The sequence below is a fragment of the Pristiophorus japonicus genome, chromosome 10, assembly GCF_044704955.1.
Source record: "Pristiophorus japonicus isolate sPriJap1 chromosome 10, sPriJap1.hap1, whole genome shotgun sequence".
Taxonomy (NCBI): domain Eukaryota; kingdom Metazoa; phylum Chordata; class Chondrichthyes; family Pristiophoridae; genus Pristiophorus; species Pristiophorus japonicus.
The window spans coordinates 198,040,588-198,058,825 of NC_091986.1; the positions used below are offsets into that span (position 1 = coordinate 198,040,588).

At 44.0% G+C, this 18,238-nt stretch overlaps 1 protein-coding gene across 1 annotated transcript in view; it reads right to left on the reverse strand.

The window, feature by feature from the left end:
* Positions 1-18,238, reverse strand: part of oca2 (oculocutaneous albinism II) — a 692,205-nt gene that overhangs the window by 585,434 nt on the left and 88,533 nt on the right. The window contains exons 3-5 of the mRNA XM_070891615.1: positions 13,146-13,337; positions 8,792-8,849; positions 4,599-4,671 (exon numbers count right to left, since the gene is read on the reverse strand). Of these exons, the coding sequence (XP_070747716.1) occupies positions 4,599-4,671; positions 8,792-8,849; positions 13,146-13,337 (323 nt within the window). The remainder of the gene's footprint in view (positions 1-4,598; positions 4,672-8,791; positions 8,850-13,145; positions 13,338-18,238) is intronic.

The following is an 18,238-nucleotide window of genomic DNA, read 5'->3' on the forward strand; positions in this document are numbered from 1 at the left end:
CCTCGACATATTGGTCTAGAAAACCATCCCTAATACACCCCAGGAAATCCTCCTCCACTGCATTGCTACCAGTTAGGTTAGCCCAATCAATATGTAGATTAAAGTCGCCCATGATTACTGCTGTACCTTTATTGCACACATCCCTAATTTCTTGTTTGATGCTGTCCCCAACCTCACTACTACTATTTGGTGGTCTGTACACAACTCCCACTAGCATTTTCTGCCCTTTGGTATTCCGTAGCTCCACCGATGCCGATTCCACATCATCCAAGCTAATGTCCTTCCTTACTATTGCATTAATTTCCTCTTTCACCAGCAACGCCACCCCGCCTCCTTTTCCTTTCTGTCTATCCTTCCTAAATGCTGAATACCCTTGGATGTTGAGTTCCCAGCCTTGGTCACCCTGGAGCCATGTCTCCGTGATGCCAATTACATCATATCCATTAACTGCTATCTGCGCAGTTAATTCGTCCACCTTATTCCGAATACTCCTCGCATTGAGGCACAGAGCCTTCAGGCTTGTCTTTTTAACACACTTTGACCCTTTAGAATTCTGCTGTAAAGTGGCCCTTTTTGTTTTTTGCCTTGGGTTTCTCTGCCCTCCACTTTTACTATTCTCATTTCTATCTTTTGCTTCTGTCTCCATTTTATTCCCCTCTGTCTCCCTGCATAGTTTCCCATCCCCCTGCCATATTAGTTTAACTCCTCCTAAACAGCACTAGCATACACTCCCCCTAGGACATTGGTTCCGGTCCTGCCCAGGTGCAGACCATCAGGTTGGTACTGGTCCCATCTCCCCCAGAACCGGTTCCAATGTCCCAGGAATTTGAATCCCTCCCTTCTGCACCACTACTCAAGCCACATATTCATGTGAGCTATCCTGCGATTCCTATTCTGACTAGCACGTGGCACTGGTAGCAATCCTGAGATTACTACTTTTGAGGTCCTACTTTTTAATTTAACTCCTAGCTCCTTAAATTCGTCTCGTAGGACCTCATCCCATTTTTTAACTATATAGTTGGTACCTATATGCACCACGACAACTGGCTGTTCACCCTCCCTTTTCAGAATGTCCTGCACCCGCTCCGAGACATCCTTGCACCAGGGAGGCAACACACCATCCTGGAGTCTCGGTTGCAGCCGCAGAAACGCCTGTCTATTCCCCTCACAATCGAATCCCCTATCACTATTACTCTCCCACTCTTTTTTCTGCCCTCCTGTGCAGCAGAGCCAACCATGGTGCCATGAACCTGGCTGCTGCTGCTCTCCCCTGATGAGTCATCCCACTCAACCAGTACCTATAGCGGTGTATCTGTTTTGCAGGGGGATGACCGCAGGGGACCCCTGCACTACCTTCCTTACACTGCTCTTCCTGTTGGTCTTTCATTCCCTCTCTGACTGTGGACCCTTAACCTGCGGTAAGACCAACTCACTAAACGTGCTATTCACATCATTCTCAGCATTGTGCATGCTCCAGAGTGAATCCACCCGCAGCTCCAGTTCCGCAATGTGGTCTGTCAGGAGCTGGAGGCGGATACACTTCCCGCACACGTAGTTGTCAGGGACACCGGACGCGTCCCTAATTTCCCACATGGTACAGGAGGAGCATAACACGTGTCCGAGCTCTCCTATCATGACTTAACGCCTAGATTAACTTAATTTGGCAACAATGCTAAAGGTTACTTACTGAAATAGAAAAGAAAAAGAAAAGCTACTCACCAATCACCAGCCAATCACTTACCCCCTTGGCTGTGAAGTCACCTTTCGATTTCTTTCTACTTCTTTTTTGCCTTCTCACCCAGCTGCAGCTGCACAAGCTGGGCCTTTATAGGCCTCTCGACTCAACCCCAGAAACCCCCGCCTCTCCTCGCCGCTCCTCTGCCGACTCTGGGCCTTTATAGGCCTCTCGAACCGAAAAGTATTCTTACTTTTCAAATACTGATCCAGATTCCTTTTAAGCGAAATTGAAGCCTCTGCTTCAATTGCCATTTTATTAGATCCAAATTTATTTCACAATTTAAATAAAATGCAGTGAAATGTCACTACCAATTAAACTAGTGCATAAAGGAAATGCTGCAGGGCTTGGTTTATCCTTCCATGTTCTAATAACGCTATGTCGAATAAATTTCTTGTAACTGCCCCTTTCATTCTTCAAGTGATAATCCTGGGTTTTTTAAAGAAAAATAGAAAGAAAGTCTTGCATTGATATTGCGCCTTGCACAAGCACCGGATGTCCCAAAGCGTTTTACAGCCAATGAAGTACTTTTTGAAGTGAAGTCATTTTTGCAACCGTTTCCCATGTTACAGCAGTGACTACATTCCCAAAGTACTTCATTGGCTGCAAAGCGCTTTGAGACGTCCGGTGGTCATGAAAGGCGCTATATAAATGCAAGTCTTTCTTTCTTTTTAATGTAGGAAACATGGCAGCTAATTTGCGCACAGCAAGCTCCCACAAACAGCAACGTGATAATGACCAGAGAATCTATTTTTTGATGATGTTGATTCAGGAATAAATATTCGCCAGGCCACCGGGGATAACTCCCCTGCTCTTCTTCCAAATAGTGCCATGAGGTCTTTTACATCCACCCAAGAGAACAGGTGGTTTAACGTCTAATCTGAAAGATAGCATTCTGACAATGCGGCACTCCCTCAGCATTGCACTGGACATCAGCCTAGATTTTTGTGCTCAAGTCTCTGGAGTGGCACTTGAACCCTCAACCTTCTGACTCAGAGGTGCGAGTGCTGCCAACTGAGCCACAGCTGTCCCCTTGTTACTGATTTGCCAACCAGTGGAAAAAGTCTTTTCCTATTTACTCACTCAGAACCTTTAATAATTTAAAGAAACTCCATTAGATCCCCCCAATAACCCACCCCCCCCATCCGCCCCACCCCACCCCCCCAACCCTAACCTGCTCTATTTCAATGAAGAAGCCCTACATTTTCAGTCTTCATAACTATATCCTTTCATACTTGGTATCAATCTAATAAATCTCCTCTACACCCTTTTCGTGGCTCCAATATTCTTGTTTTCATGGGGTGCCCAGAACTCCATGCAATTCTCCAACTGTGGCGCAAGCAATTTCATGGGACAATTTAATATTAATTCCTTGCTAGTCAGTGTCCCTCTAAACAAAACCCAACATTCCATTTGCCTTTTGGTCTTTTCTACCTACACTCTTTGAAGTACCGAGACAGTGCTGCACTGTTGGAGGTGCCGTCTTTCAGATGAGACGTTAAACCAAGGCCCTGTCTGCTCTCTCAGGTGGACATAAAAGATCCCATGGAACTATTTCAAAGAAAAGCATGGGAGTTATCCTCAGTGTCCTGCCCAATAGTTATCCTGCAATCAACATAAAACAGATTACCTGGTCATTATCACATTGCTGTTTGTGGGAACTTGCTGTGCACAAATTGGCTGCTTTGTTTTCTATATTACAACAGTAACTCCAAAAGTGCTTCAGTAGCTGTAAAGCGCTTTGGGATGTCCTGAGATTGTGAAAGGCGCTATATAAATGCAAGTCATCCTTTGATATCATTTACTTTGTGACTTTGTCCAAATTGTTCATAAAATGTAAAATAAAAACGTCTTGCCTTCTTCATACAACATGAGGTATAAAACATGCCACCTGGGTGTACATCTGGCATTGATGATCCACTGCCCATTATGGAATACCGGCAAGTTTCCTTTAAGGAAAGTCAGGTAGTTTCTATAACGGGCGGCCTATCTGCAACAATAGTTCATACGGCCCAGGCAACAAGTTGAAAATCTACTCCCACACCCTCCCAGTGTATTTAGCAGTTTAAGTAATATTTATAAAATGGAAACAGCATAATTGCTTTATTAGGTGAAGGCTTTTCTTCCAGGTATGTCCCGTGATACAGAGCTGCTGTACTGGGGTGCAGGCAAATGGCAGGCTGGTTACTGAGGCCGGCTGGAATCGGTGGAAAACAGTGGGGGGCACATCTCCTGAGTGAAGCGAGTTGTATATAGAGATAGAGTACAGCATTGAGCGCTTATTCCACTGATTTTGAATGATGTTTCAAAAATTTGCCGTCCATGTACTTCCGCGTGCAAACATTGCCTGGTGTGTCGCACAATTTGGAAAGTCTAACTGGGAAATTGAGGAGTAACTAAAACGTTAGCCACTGGTGAGCACATTCCGCTGGGGCCACTGCTATGTGGGCACCAGAGAGGCTGCATTTCTCATCTTGTTAAGTGTTGCGAAACCATGAGGTAGTTTGCCCCCACCCAACGCACCCCACTACCTCCCCACCCCCAACTTTGGGCAGCTGGTGTTACTAAATTCTCATTATAAGCCTTCCCCGTTTAGCAAAACACATTGCTCTTTGACTTGACAGGGAAGTCTTGCCAGCATTGTTTAAACCAAACAACCTCGTTCAAACTTGTGACAGGGACATTAATAAAAAAGCACTTTTTTAAAAACCTGTATGCCAACTCACTAATCGAGTAATGTTTTACAAAAGTTCTTCCAAGCAGGTGTTTTTAATCACTGCGCTAATCACAAAAGATCAGCATCCGTTATGGATAGCTACACGCGATGAAGAAGCAATTGAATAATTCCACTGGAAAAGGATACATGTGCTTTCAAATGGTGAAACGGCTATCATTTGTCTGGGGTTCCCACGGTCCGGTTGAGAGCTAAATAAAACCTGGAATCATTGGAAAATTCAGCAGTTATAAAGCAATTCCATTTCAGCCCCTAGATTAAGGAATTTTTTGCAGGTAGCAAGAAAAGCCACATAGAAATATTTTACTGAACTGGTTACAATAACTAATAAGCTAGTAACCCAGTTTACTTCTTATCCAACATTAAACTTCTTCAGCAATTGGTGCAAAGCATGCAGAGGGTAGGAGATAGGAACCAATGAACATAAATTGGTATAAAATGGAGGGTCTGTCATGAGCACCAAGGCTCTGAATTGCTCATCCAACATTTCCAGAGTTGGGAAGTTACTGTTGGTGATATTAGGTGGGTAAATGCATAATGCATGCAAGGTCAATGACCTGAAACGTTGAGATCAATTTGGGTGTGCGGGTGCCAAAGCTGGCAGAGGTCCGTCTGGCCACACAAAAACTCTCGGAATACACCGAAGCTGATTCCCGCCTGAAGTGGTCGGGAAATGGTGTCAATGCCCGACGGGCAAGCGCCACTGGGCAAGGGGGGCTTAAAATCCGCCCCATAAACTCTGTTTCTCTCTCCACAGAAGCTGCCCGGCCTGCTGAGTGTTTCCAGCAATTTCTGTTTCTATTTCTAATTCCAGCATCCACGGTATTTTGCGTTTGTGATATTGTACATGGTCTTTCTTTATGGCGTTAACCTATTTATTTAGTTTCCACTAATATAGCAGAAAAGGGAATGTAATACGAATACATTAAGCAATCGCTAATATCCCCAGTGATTCCTCTATTATTTTAATACATGCCAATCCTTTATCCACCTAGAAATGCAATAAGCAAGGGCTAATATCACCAACAGTAATTTCGAGGCTTATGTCTAATTGTTCATTATTCTTCCATTTTAGAAGCCCCTTTTTTTCAGTCTAGGGTCTGGAATCCTTGTCGAGATTGGTTGTTCGATTCATCTTTATTCCCTACAGGCTCTGACCAATATCGTGGCTGAAGGATTGAATCAGACATCTAGGCCAAACACACATCAATCTTGTGTCATAACATGCAGTCATTACTCCAACTACTGCTTTCATTCTGACTTCATAAATTGCAATGTCTAACCCTAAGAGGTGACCTGTTTGAAAATGCTGGTGTGCCACACTGAGCTTTGAAGCCAGCCGGATCTCCATAAACTTGTCAACCATCCTGGATTGTCCTGTAGCCCCCAGGAATTGAAGATTCATCTCCAGGACACTGCTGCGAACAACACCCAAGAGAACAATCATAGGGGCATGAAACAAAATGGTGTTTTTTTAATTTTCTTTGAACATTTTCATTTATTAGTTATAAAAATATTGGAGATGGGAAAAAATGGCTGTTTCAATAACAGTCAAGATTAACGAGCATAGTGGATAAAGGTGTACCGATGGATGTGGTGTATTTAGATTTTCAAGAGGCATTCGATAAGGTGCCACACAAAAGGTTACTGCAGAAGATAAAGGTACGTGGAGTCAGAGGAAATGTATTAGCATGGATCGAGAATTGGCTGGCTAACAGAAAGCAGATAAATGGGTCCTTTTCGGGTTGGAAATCGGTGGTTAGTGGTGTGCCACAGGGATCGGTGCTGGGTCCACAACTGTTTACAATATACATAGATGACCTGGAAGAGGGGACAGAGTGTAGTGTAACAAAATTTGCAGATGACACAAAGATTAGTGGGAAAGCGGGTTGTGTGGAGGACACAGAAAGGCCGCAAAGAGATTTAGATAGGTTAAGTGAATGGGCTAAGGTTTGGCAGATGGAATACAATGTCGGAAAGTGTGAGGTCATCCACCTTGGGGAAAAAAAACAGTAAAAGGGAATATTATTTGAATGGGGAGAAATTACAACATGCTGCGGTGCAGAGGGACCTAGGGGTCCTTGTGTATGAATCCAAAAAAGTTAGTTTGCAGGTGCAGCAGGTAATCAGGGAGGCGAATGGAATGTTGGCCTTCATTGCGAGAGGGATGGAGTACAAAAGCAGGGAGGTCCTGCTGCAACTGTATAGGGTATTGGTGAGGCCGCACCTGGAGTACTGCGTGCAGTTTTGGTCACCTTACTTAAGGAAGGATATACTGGCTTTGGAGGGGGTACAGAGACGATGCACTAGGCTGATTCTGGAGATGAGGGGGTTACCTTATGATGATAGATTGAGTAGACTGGGTCTTTACTCGTTGGAGATCAGAAGGACGAGGGATGATCTTATAGAAACATTTAAAATAATGAAAGGGATAGAAAAGATAGAGGCAGAGAGGTTGTTTCCACTGGTCGGGGAGACTAGAAATAGGGGGCACAGCCTCAAAATATGGGGGAGCCAAATTAAAACCGAGTTGAGAAGGAATTTCTTCTCCCAGAGGGTTGTGAATCTGTGGAATTTTCTGCCCAAGGAAGCAGTTGAGGCTAGCTCATTGAATGTATTCAAGTCACAGATAGATAGATTTTTAACCAATAAGGGAATTAAGGGTTATGGGGAGCAGGCGGGTAAGTGGATCTGAGTCCACAGCCAGATCAGTCATGATCTTGTTGAATGGCGGAGCAGGCTCGAGGGGCTAGATGGCCTACTCCTGTTCCTAATTCTTATGTTCTTATGTTCTTATGTTTAATCCAGTTGGGTAACAAAGGGTCTTGTTCCATTTCCAATTGGTCATGGGAAGGCAGTGTGCCTGAAGGATGGACCGATGGTGGGAGTGTGAGGGCGGAGTGGTTCGAGGCGGAAGGTCTTGTGATGAAACCTCCAGAAATACAGCTAACCAGAGTTGGCAACCCTAGACCTCCAGGGAGGTTAACAGTGTGGAAGCCCCCATTTGATGCACAGAAACACAGATTCAAGTTTTTAGAAACCTAAAAGGCACAAGTCAGGAGTGTGATGGAACACTCTCCACTTGTCTGGATGAGCGCAGCTCCAACAACACTCAAGAAGCTCAACACCATCCAGGACAAAGGAGCCCGCTTGATTGGCACCACACCCACCATCTTAAACATTCACTCCCTCCACCACCGGTGCACCGTGGCTGCAGTGTGTACCATCTACAAGATGCACTGCAGCAACTCACCAAGGATTCTTCGACAGCACCTCCCAAACCTGTGGCTTCTACCACCTAGAAGGACAAGGGCAGCAGGCGCATGGGAGCACCATTACTTGCAAGTTCCCCTCCAAGTCACGCATCATACTGACTTGCAAATATATCGCCGTTCCTTCAGCGTGGCTGGGTCAAAATTCTAGAGCTCCCTCTCTAATAGCACTATGGGAGTACCTTCTCATGGGCAATTAGGGATGGGTAATAAATGCTGGCCTTGCCAGCAACGCCCACATCGCAGGAAAGAATAAAAATAAAAATATATTTTAAGTAATTTCTCCCCCCCCCCCCCCCCTGAAGAAATATGTACATGTAATAAAACAGTTTGAAGAATTTTTGCCCTTCATTTAAGCTGCCATTATACTGCCACTTTCACATTGATGTGAAATGGTTTTAAGGGCACTCCAATGGGAAAGTGGCAGCATAACCCAATCTGATTTCCAAGTGCCCTGAAGCAAAGTAGTTTCACACCACTTAGGTTGCACACCAGTGTAACGTCATCTCATTTAAAGTGGTCAAGAAGCCTGATGGGGCCTGTGGAATCTTTATGAACTTATTTTTGACACTTTTTTTAATGTTGTGAAAGAAGGAACACCTCTACATGTAGTCTAACATTAACAATTAGCCACCTAGGGAATGAAGCTTCATGCCTGCATCCAGATATATTTGTGTGGAGCTCCTATGTAAACACTACATGCAGACAAGATGCAGTTGCAAATAAAACTCACATCTGCTGGTTGTCCGTTGAACTGTATAATGAACAACAACTTGCATTTATATAACGCCTTTAACGTAGTAAAACGTCCCAAGGTGCATCACAGGCGTGTAATTAGACAGTACAGAGAGCCACAGTGAGCAGCCACCATCCCCGAGTTAAAATGTAAGTTACTATGCACAAACCCAGTTAATTAAGGCCACTCTAAGTAACAGTGGCCTTAATTAACTGGGTTTGTGCATAGTAACTGCTTTTACTCATGTCAGCCACATAGCGTGAAAGCTAAGTAATGCTTGCTCTACATGAAGTAATGGAAAACAGAGCACCTACTGAGCAAGTGACTACGAAGATAAACAGGCTCGAAATCTTCAGGACTCTTAAAATACATCTGCAAAAAAACAAATAAAAGGTGTAAATATAGACAGTCATCAGCTTTAAGCAAAGTCTATAGGCCAAGACTAATTGACCCTGATTGACAGTAACGCAGTTCAAAGTTGACTTTAAAAGAATACGCATAATCCTAAACCCTTCCCTGATTATACAAACGTACTGATTATTCTGATCTGGAATGCACTGCCTGAAACTGTGGAGGAGGCTGATTCAATAACTTTCAAAAGGGAATTGGACATATACATATATATATATATATACACATAGAGCATTTGTCTTTTGTGTAACCAACTGGCGGAGGTAAGAGAGTTGCTTTAGCAATTGTGGACTTTATCTTCTGTTAATTCACCACACCTCCCACACATGCATCCACCCAGGCTACTGCAGTCTGGAATAGCTCAAAGGTTGGTTGCAGAGACTCTCAATTTGTCAATGCCAGTAGCACCAATAAGTGACTGTGACAAAGAACAGTGAGAAGGAAATGTCTTCATTCGAACATAATATTGCATTTAACAGGCGGCAGAAGCGATTCTGTGCTCTCGTCCACGTCCAGTTTCACCCCTTATATCTGGCAAAGAAGTTGTATGAGAACAGACTCAGATAACAGTTAATTTCAATAACTACTTTATCCTGAGGTACTGCTCTATTTCCAGCTGTCTCCCTAGGCTAATATGTTCTTCCTGTAACCAGTCGCTGCTCTACACTGCTTCGCCCTCTTTTTACATTCACTCAGCACTTCCCCACGAGCTGTCCCTTACCTTACACGTTACTGGCTTACAACTTTTTGTCGCAACCTACAGCTGTCACATCTCATAACAAGAAAATCTAGCTGGCAATCTTTCCTTGCTTCTACCTTCCTCGGTGGAATTAAAGCTGTTTCCGAATGCAATTGGTGAATTCTAACACTCAGCGATTATTTTCATCTTGGTAATGCAGTTTTGTTGATTGAAAACCCTATTTATTGAAAGATGCAGCTTTCTCTCCACCTGTGAAGGAAGTCAGATCAAGAACAATGCGCAAATATACCACTTTCTAAATGGTGTTTGATTTTAACAGTATCAAGGCCTCGCTGAATGGGGCAGAATTTCCCCGTGGGGAGCTGCGTCGGTGCTGTGCGAATGAATAAAGATTTGCGCCCGTCAGTTGTTTGGAGAGGTAGTTACACCAGAGTTTCCTGGGTTAGCTCATGTGCACACCCATTGGCGTAAACCCCGTGTAAAACGGAGGAAATTAGCTGGAGTGCATAGAAACTGGAGAGTCGCCTTTATAAGAGCAGGTCAGCCTGCATTCTTCAGCATCAGACTAGGGGACAACAAGGTAAGGAGAGAATATCGTGCTTGTCTCACTCACGTGACTCTTCACAGAATGTTTCATCCATCTTTTTGTCATACTATGAGAATTAAGTCTACAATAGGAGCATCTGCATCGAGCAATCAGACAGCAGGGCATGGCACCAAGGAAGAGACGAACATCTCCAAGCGCTCTTCAAGAAAATTGAAGTCAGAAGGCACAGACTCCTAGGTTTGGGTGACAGCAGGTCAGCTAGGAATATCACTCATGCCATCTGGAAGGATATGGCACTGGCACTGAGTGCCCAATATCTCACCCCTAGGGCTGCTGAGCAGTGTAGAAAGAAGTTCAATGACCTCACCAGAATAGGCAAGGTAACACATCATTCCTTTCAGATGAGATGTTAAAATGATGCCCCGTCTGCTCTCTCAGGTGGATGTAAAATATCCGATGTCACTATTTCAAAGAAGAGCAGGGGATTTATTCTCAGTGTCCTGGCTAATATTTATCCCCAATCAATATAACAAAAACAGATTATCTGGTCATTATCACACTGCAGTTTGTGGGAGCTTGCTGTGTGCAAATTGGCTGCCATGTTTGCCAAATCACAACAGTGACTACGCTCCAAAAGTACTTCACTGACAGCAAAGCTCTTTGAGATGTCTGGTAGTTGTGAAAGGCGCTAAATAAATGCAAGTCTTTCTTTAGTCTTTTTCTTACCTTCCTTTTCCTAAAGCAACATTTGCACAATTAACTCTTCATGTACATATATATATATATATATATTTATATATACACAAATACGCACATACATATACATATACACACATACACATATACACACACACACATATATATATATATATATACACATTTATATGTATTATATATATGCATATAAACAATAATTTGGAAACTGTGTCCCTTCAGTTGATCATAAATCAATCCATTATCAGTAACTCATTTATGTTTACTAACCAAACTATAGCTATGTGGCCTCACCATCACTCCTCTCATTCTTGATTATGCACTACTGCCACCTTGAGCAAGAGAAGCGAATATCTTCATAACCATTGTTAGTGAAATTAACATTGTCATCAAGGTTGAAATCACGCAGTGCAATATTAGTCTAAAAACACCAACATTCTTAAAAAAAAGAAAGACTTGCATTTGTATAGCGCCTTTCATGACAACCGGACGTCCCAAAGTGCTTTACAACCAATGAAGTACTTTTTTTTTTAGTGTAATCACTGTTGTAATGCATGAAATCCCTTAGTCTGCCACTTTAAAGGAGGGGTTAAGCTGATTAAAATAAATGAACTAATGTCTTCGTTAAAGTAGAGTACAAAGGGATTTCATAGTGGCGTTAATGTGTGTGTTACTAATATCATAGACCACAATTTGACCACAGTTAAGAAACTGTCTATCTCTGTCTTAAATTTATTCAGTGTCCCAGCTTCCACAGCTCTCTGAGCCAGCGAATTCCACAGATGTACAACCCTCTGAGAGAAGAAATTCCTCCTCATCTCAGTTTTAAATGGGCGGCCCCTTATTCTAAGATTATGCCCCCTAGTTCTGGTCTCTCCCATCAGTGGAAACATTCTCTCTGCATCCACCTTGTCAAGCCCCCTCATAATCTTATACGTTTTGATAAGATCACCTCTCATTCTTCTGAATTCCAATGAGTAGAGGCCTAACCTACTCAACCTTTCCTCATAAGTCAACCTCCTCATCTCCGGAATCATGATTGGTCAACATGACAAGCATTTCTGTGAGGCTGCACTTGTCATACTACTTTTTCCACCATTAACTTCCAGGATCAGACATAGATCAAGAATCAATTTCAATTTGTTAATTTTCTGTCAAGAAAATTGAGCCTCTTCCTCCGTGGTTTAGTAGGTAAATGTACAGTCTAGCACTTAACTGAACCATACAAGCAATGTTCAACCTGTGTTGAGTTAGCTGACTTCAGCTACGGCAGGGATGGTACAATGTCAAAAGGAATCACCTTTGATAGTCAAATAGCATACTTACAATAACAACTTGTATTTATACAACATCTTTAATGTAGTAAAACGTTCCAAGGCGCTTCACTGGAGCATCATCAAACAAAATCTGTTACCGAGCCACAATAAGGAGATATTATGGCAAATGACCAAAAGCTTGGTCAAAGAGGTAGGTTTTTAGGAGCATCTTAAAGGAGGAAAGAGAGGTAGAGAGATGGAGAGGATTATTGAGGGAATTCCAGAGCTTAGGCCCCAGGCAACTGAAAGTACAGCCGCCAATGGTGGAGCAATTAAAATAAGGAATGCGCAAGAGCCCAGAATTAGAGGAGCGCAAATATATCGAAGAGTTGTAAGGCTGAAGGAGGTTACAGAGACAGAGGGACGAGGCTATGAAGGGATTTGAAAACAAGTATGAGAATTTTAAAAGTGAGGCATTGCCTGAACAGGAGCCAATGTAGGTCAGCGAGCACAGGGGTGATTGGTGAATGGGACTTGTTTTGAGTTAGGGTACAGGCAGCAGAGTTTTGGATGAGCTCGATTTTAGGGAGGGTGCAAGGTGGGAGGCCGGCCTGAAGAGCACTGAACTAGTCGTGTCTAGAGGCATGGATGAGGGTTTCGGTTGCAGATGGGCTGAGGCAAGGGCGGAGATGGGCGATGTTATGGAGGTGAAAGAAGCAGATCTTGGTGATGGAGAGGATTATGGGGTCGGAAGCTCAGCTCGTGGTCAAATACTACACCAAGGTTGCGAACAGTCTGGTTCAGCCTCAGACAGTGGGCAGGGAGAGGGATGGAGTCGGTGGCTAGGGAACAGAGTTTGTGACTGTCTAGTTACACATGGGTAAGGTAATGTGTGGTTTGCACATGTGGAGGCGGATCAAGCATGATTAAAGCCTGCAGGAAAGAAGAGGAGTAAATCGGAAGGGAGGGAAAGAAAATATAAACATTATCGGTAGGAAACTACTAAACAAAGTGCAATGCAACAGCAGGACATTAGTTACCTAAGCTTGTTGGAAAGTTTGAAGTTCAGGTGAAGACTATCCAAGATGTCACATTTCTCGGTAGAGGTAGATTCAGAAAGCCAGCCGACTTCACTTCCCAGTCGACCCCTTCGCTCCAGTTCTCCCAAGCTGCATTCCCATGATTCGTCAGGAGCTGAATAATCCACTTCATGAAGAGTCAAGTAGCTTCTTCTATAAAAGCAAAAGTAAGGCCTTTACACGAGCCTCTCTCCAAATTCCAACATGATGAGTAGCAGTGAAGAGGATTACAATAATGCCGCTGTACTGAGGGCACAATGCGCATACTGGGGGAGATGTTCAACTAGCCACTCAGGGGCAACACTGAAACTTGTAACATAGACCACCCGTTATAATAACTGCCTGACTTTCATTTCTACCAATTTCTATTCCATACCCCATTAAGTTCAGGTTAGTTTAGATGAGATAAGAAATAAAGTTGCAAAATATTCAACATTTGCCATTTGACTGGTCTGGTTGTTGGATTTTATTAAAGCTTTTTAAAAGCTTACTTAGAATAAGGTCTGTAGTGGAGTCACTCCTGAGCTTGATGAAAGCTGATTCAGTGATTTTCCAGTTGAAATCAGCGCAAATCAAGTTATATGGAGGAAGAGTTTATGATCTATGGCATACAAGTATACCATAATACTTGCCTTTTTCATCTCCCTTTTCACTCCCCCCCCCCCAGTAATTTTTTGAGTTCAGCAAAGTGAAGGATATTGCTTCTGTGAAATGGAACATTTTGTCATTTCGGGCACTCAACATCAACATTCAGCCCTCCCAGAGTAAAGTTTTCTCTGCTCCGCTCAAACAACGTGGCTCAACTCCGATATCTGAACATCATGCTCTATTGGAACACTATCATATTTCCAATTCCCTGGCCAATGAGCCTGGTGATCGCCGAGTGAGGTTTCCAATTGTACTGCCAATTAGTGCCAAATTAGGAGAAGCTTTCGGCTCTGGGCCTAAGTGAAAGCTGTCCTAGTTCATTTTATACATTGAACCCTTATAGTTAGCAGATATTAGACCATGATCTCATCAAAAGAAATTCTCTTTATTTTGTTTGCCTTCCCTTTATATTCAAGTAACCCTGCACCACAGATAATCGAGGTTTCGGGTTTTTACCAATACCTCTCAATAGCCAGACTACACTCCAAAAATACTTCATTGACTGTAAAGTGCTTTGAGACATCCGGTGATCGTGAAAGGCATTATATAAATCCAAGTCTTTATTTCATTCTTTCTTTAGATAAAATACATAAAAACAGGAGCCCGAGGGGCGACTGTCTCTCAGAGTCCCCTTTTTCTGTGGAGAAGCACACTGCTGCCACTTAATGGCTTCTGAGAACAGCGCAATTCAGCTCAGGAAAATAGATGGTTCTGAAGCTTGTCTTTAAAACTATGCTCCAAGAAAATGTACAAACAAAAATTCCAATAACTAGTGATTAAAAGGCATGAATTAAACAATTAAAAGACAGTTTAACATCCTCTTTTTTTTTACTTCACTGAGAGCCCAGTGGATAAATGCAGCAGTTGTAACCACAGGAGCCAGAAAGTTCTGTCATGTAATACAATGCCTGGTTTGTGCTGGCATAGCCAATCTCAGTTGGGGCAGCAGGCCAGCTGCAATGGCTGGATATGAGGTGGGGACAGCATCAGTCTTGGCTACAGCGCTTTCAAGGGTTGAATAGTCAGCCAACACTGGCTGTCTGAGCTCACCAAAAAATGGCCCACTGAGTGAGGTACCAGAGGGACGTTGATGGCTTTGGAACCACATCCTCATTTAAAGAGAGATAAATGAAAAAAAAAATAATAAAAATTCATTTTATTATATAATGGTGAAAATCCAGCTAGGTCCTTTTAGTTATTTAGCACATTGAAACTGGATAGGCACTTGGGGGAAATAAACTTGCAGGGCTACGGGGAGAGAGCGGGCAAACGAGACTGACTGGATTGCTCTACAGAGAGCCGGTATGGAATCGATGGGCCGAATGGCCTCCTTCTGTGCCGTAATGACTCAATGACATACTACCTTGAAATTGCTCAAAATGGCCCAGGCTAAATCCAAATATCCAAGTTTAATTCAAAATAATCAAAGCCAATTTTTAAAATTCATTCTTTGAATTTGGGCATCACTGGCAAGGCTAGCATTTATTGTCCACCTTTAGTGACACAGCAGAGTGGTTTGCTGGGCCATTGAGAGCTAAGCATATTGGTGTTGGAGTCACATATAGGCCAGACCGGGTAAGCATGACAGGCTTCGTTCCGTACAGGACATTAGTGACATACCACCATAGTGACAGAAATACCACCAACAATGTTTCCGCAAGATCCTACAAATCCCCTGGGAGGACAGGCGCACCAACATTAGCGTCCTCGACCAAGCCAACATCCCCAGCATTGAAGCACTGACCACACTCGATCAGCTCTGCTGGGCAGGCCGCATTGTTCGCATGCCTGACACGAGACTCCCAAAGCAAGCGCTCTACTCGGAACTCCTTCATGACAAACGAGCCCCAGGTGGGCAGAGGAAACGTTTCAAGGACACCCTCAAAGCCTCCCTGATAAAGTGCAACATCCCCACCGACACCTGGAAGTCCCTGACCAAAGATCGCCCTAAGTGGAGGAAGTGCATCCGGGAGGGCGCTGAGCACCTCGAGTCTCATCGCTGAGAGCATGCAGAAAACAAGTGCAGGCAGCGGAAGGAGCGTGCGGCAAACCAGTCCCACCCACCCTTTCCTTCAACGACTATCTGTCCCACCTGTGACAGGGACTGTGGTTCTCATATTGGACTGTTCAGTCACCTCAGAACTCACTTTTAGAGTGGCAGCAAGTCTTCCTCGATCCTGAGGAACTGCCTATGATGATGATGATGACCTAGTTGGGTTTCATGGTCATTTTTACTGATACCAGCTTTTCTTTTGCAGATTTTTTTTAAAACTAAATTTAATCCTCAAGCTGCTATGGTCGGATTTTAACTCTTTGGATTATTAGTCCAGGCCTCTAGGTTGCTAGTCCAGCAACAAAATCACTGCACCAGCATACCATGTGTATAATTATATGGTATAAAAACATTCTAAGCTATAAAACAATATGCTAACAGCTTAAAACAAATACAACTGCATAGCCATAAACTGCAGCAGCACAGAGAAAATGGTTTTGACACCTCAATCAATTCCACTCATTTTCATCTTGCTGATCTTGCACATTCCAACAAAGCAAGCGACTCTTTGTGAGACGATAACTATTCTGGGATGTTACAATGTCAAAAGAATTTAAGAGATTCCATATCAGCCACGATGATTGCGTCAGGCAATGGCTGAACTTACTAATGCTTCCATATAATACGCATAAAATTGCAACTATTCAAATCAGTGTAATTTGAGAGACAGAATATTTTATTAGGAAGAAAATGAGTTTGTACGGTGAAAGTAAGTCGGGTCCATGCAATTTACAGTCCTATAGATAAGCTAAAATTGTTCCCACCATAAAAGGAATATATGAAAAATTAATTCCACTGCCCATAGATTTCTGCCATGCATTTAAATGACTTTTCACGTTTTCAACAAGACACTTTACACAGAGGCAGGGAGAGGGATGGCATTGGCCATCCTGCATCAGTAAAAGCATACGTCCTACTTACTGATCAATAGCTGTGGAGAATACTGCTGTCTGGGATACAGTGCCAACCCAGGAAGTCCCACAGGTTTTGCTATAGTGGCCCAACCCTCTGGTTCAGCTCATTAAATAGTACAGGTGGAGCATCCGAAATCGGGAAACCTCGGGACTGACGCTGTTCCAGATTTCCGACGTCCTGAATTTGGAAACGCCCGGGCCGAGATAGGTAGGGGGAGGGGAGGCCGAGGCCTGGGGAGGTCGGGCGGCCGAAGTAAGGGGGGGTTGGGTGGCCGAGCTAAGGGGGGGGTTGGGTAGCTGAGGTAAGGGGGGGGTCAGGCGGTCAGAGATTGTGCGGCTGAGGTAGGGGCGCAGGGAGGGAAGGGGTGTGGGAAAGGGGTGGGCAGCCGAGGTAAGGGGGGGGTCAGGCGGCCAAGGTAAATGGGAGGGGGGGGGGGGTGGGCGGCCGAGGTAAGGGGGGGTCAGGCGGCCGAATTTGGGCAGCCGAGGCGGTGGGAGGTCGAGCAGCCGGAGATCGGCCGCCAGAGGTGGGGCGAGGTCGGGCGGCCGGAGATTGGGTGACCGAGGCGGGTTGGAGGTCAGGCAGCTGCGGAAAGGGGATGGGGTTGGGCTCCCGAGGCAGGGGGAGGTCGGGCAGCAAGAGGTCGTGCGGCCAAGGCAGGGGGCCAAATCGGAGGGCCAAGGTGGGGGGACGTCAGGCGGCCGAGGTGGGCGAGTCCAGATTTCAAAACATTTTCCGGTTTCCGGACGACCCCGCCACAGATGGGCCCGGTGTCCGGATTCCGGAACATTCTGAATTTCGGAACTCCGGATTTCGGACGCTCAACCTGTACAATTAATATTAGGGTTAGCTTTAATATACAGATGGCTGTATTAAAGCTGACCCGACTTGGTTCTGCATATCGTTAATGTTCATGCCTAAAATGGGAAAGTGTTACTTTCCCAAGATCTAATTTTTCTTAACTTGATAAGTACCAGAATCTGTGTCTGTATAATATTTTAAAAAGGCAAACAAGGCATGCCTTACTCTCAAAATCATTCATCATTATCTTTGATTAATTTTCTCCTAGTTCCTGTCTTTTTTCCCCACATTAATTCTTTGGGGACAACATGCTGTCTCTTCAAAGGAACAAACAGGCAAGCAGAAATTTTGGTTGCTAAGTAGGCATGATCATAAAGGCTGTTCTTTCACATTAATGTAATTGATTTAGATTTGGTTGCAATTTGCAACTCAGTCAGCAATGTATGCCAAATCAAGGTTCTCCCCAGGGATCTGGCCAACATTTAGCTCTCAACCAACATCACTAAAACAGATCATTTGGTCATTTATTTAATTGCTGTTTGTGGGAGCTTGCTGTGTGCAAATTGTCTGCCGTGTTTCCTATATTACAACAGTGACTATCATTCAAAAGTACTTTATTGGCTATGAAGTGCTTTGG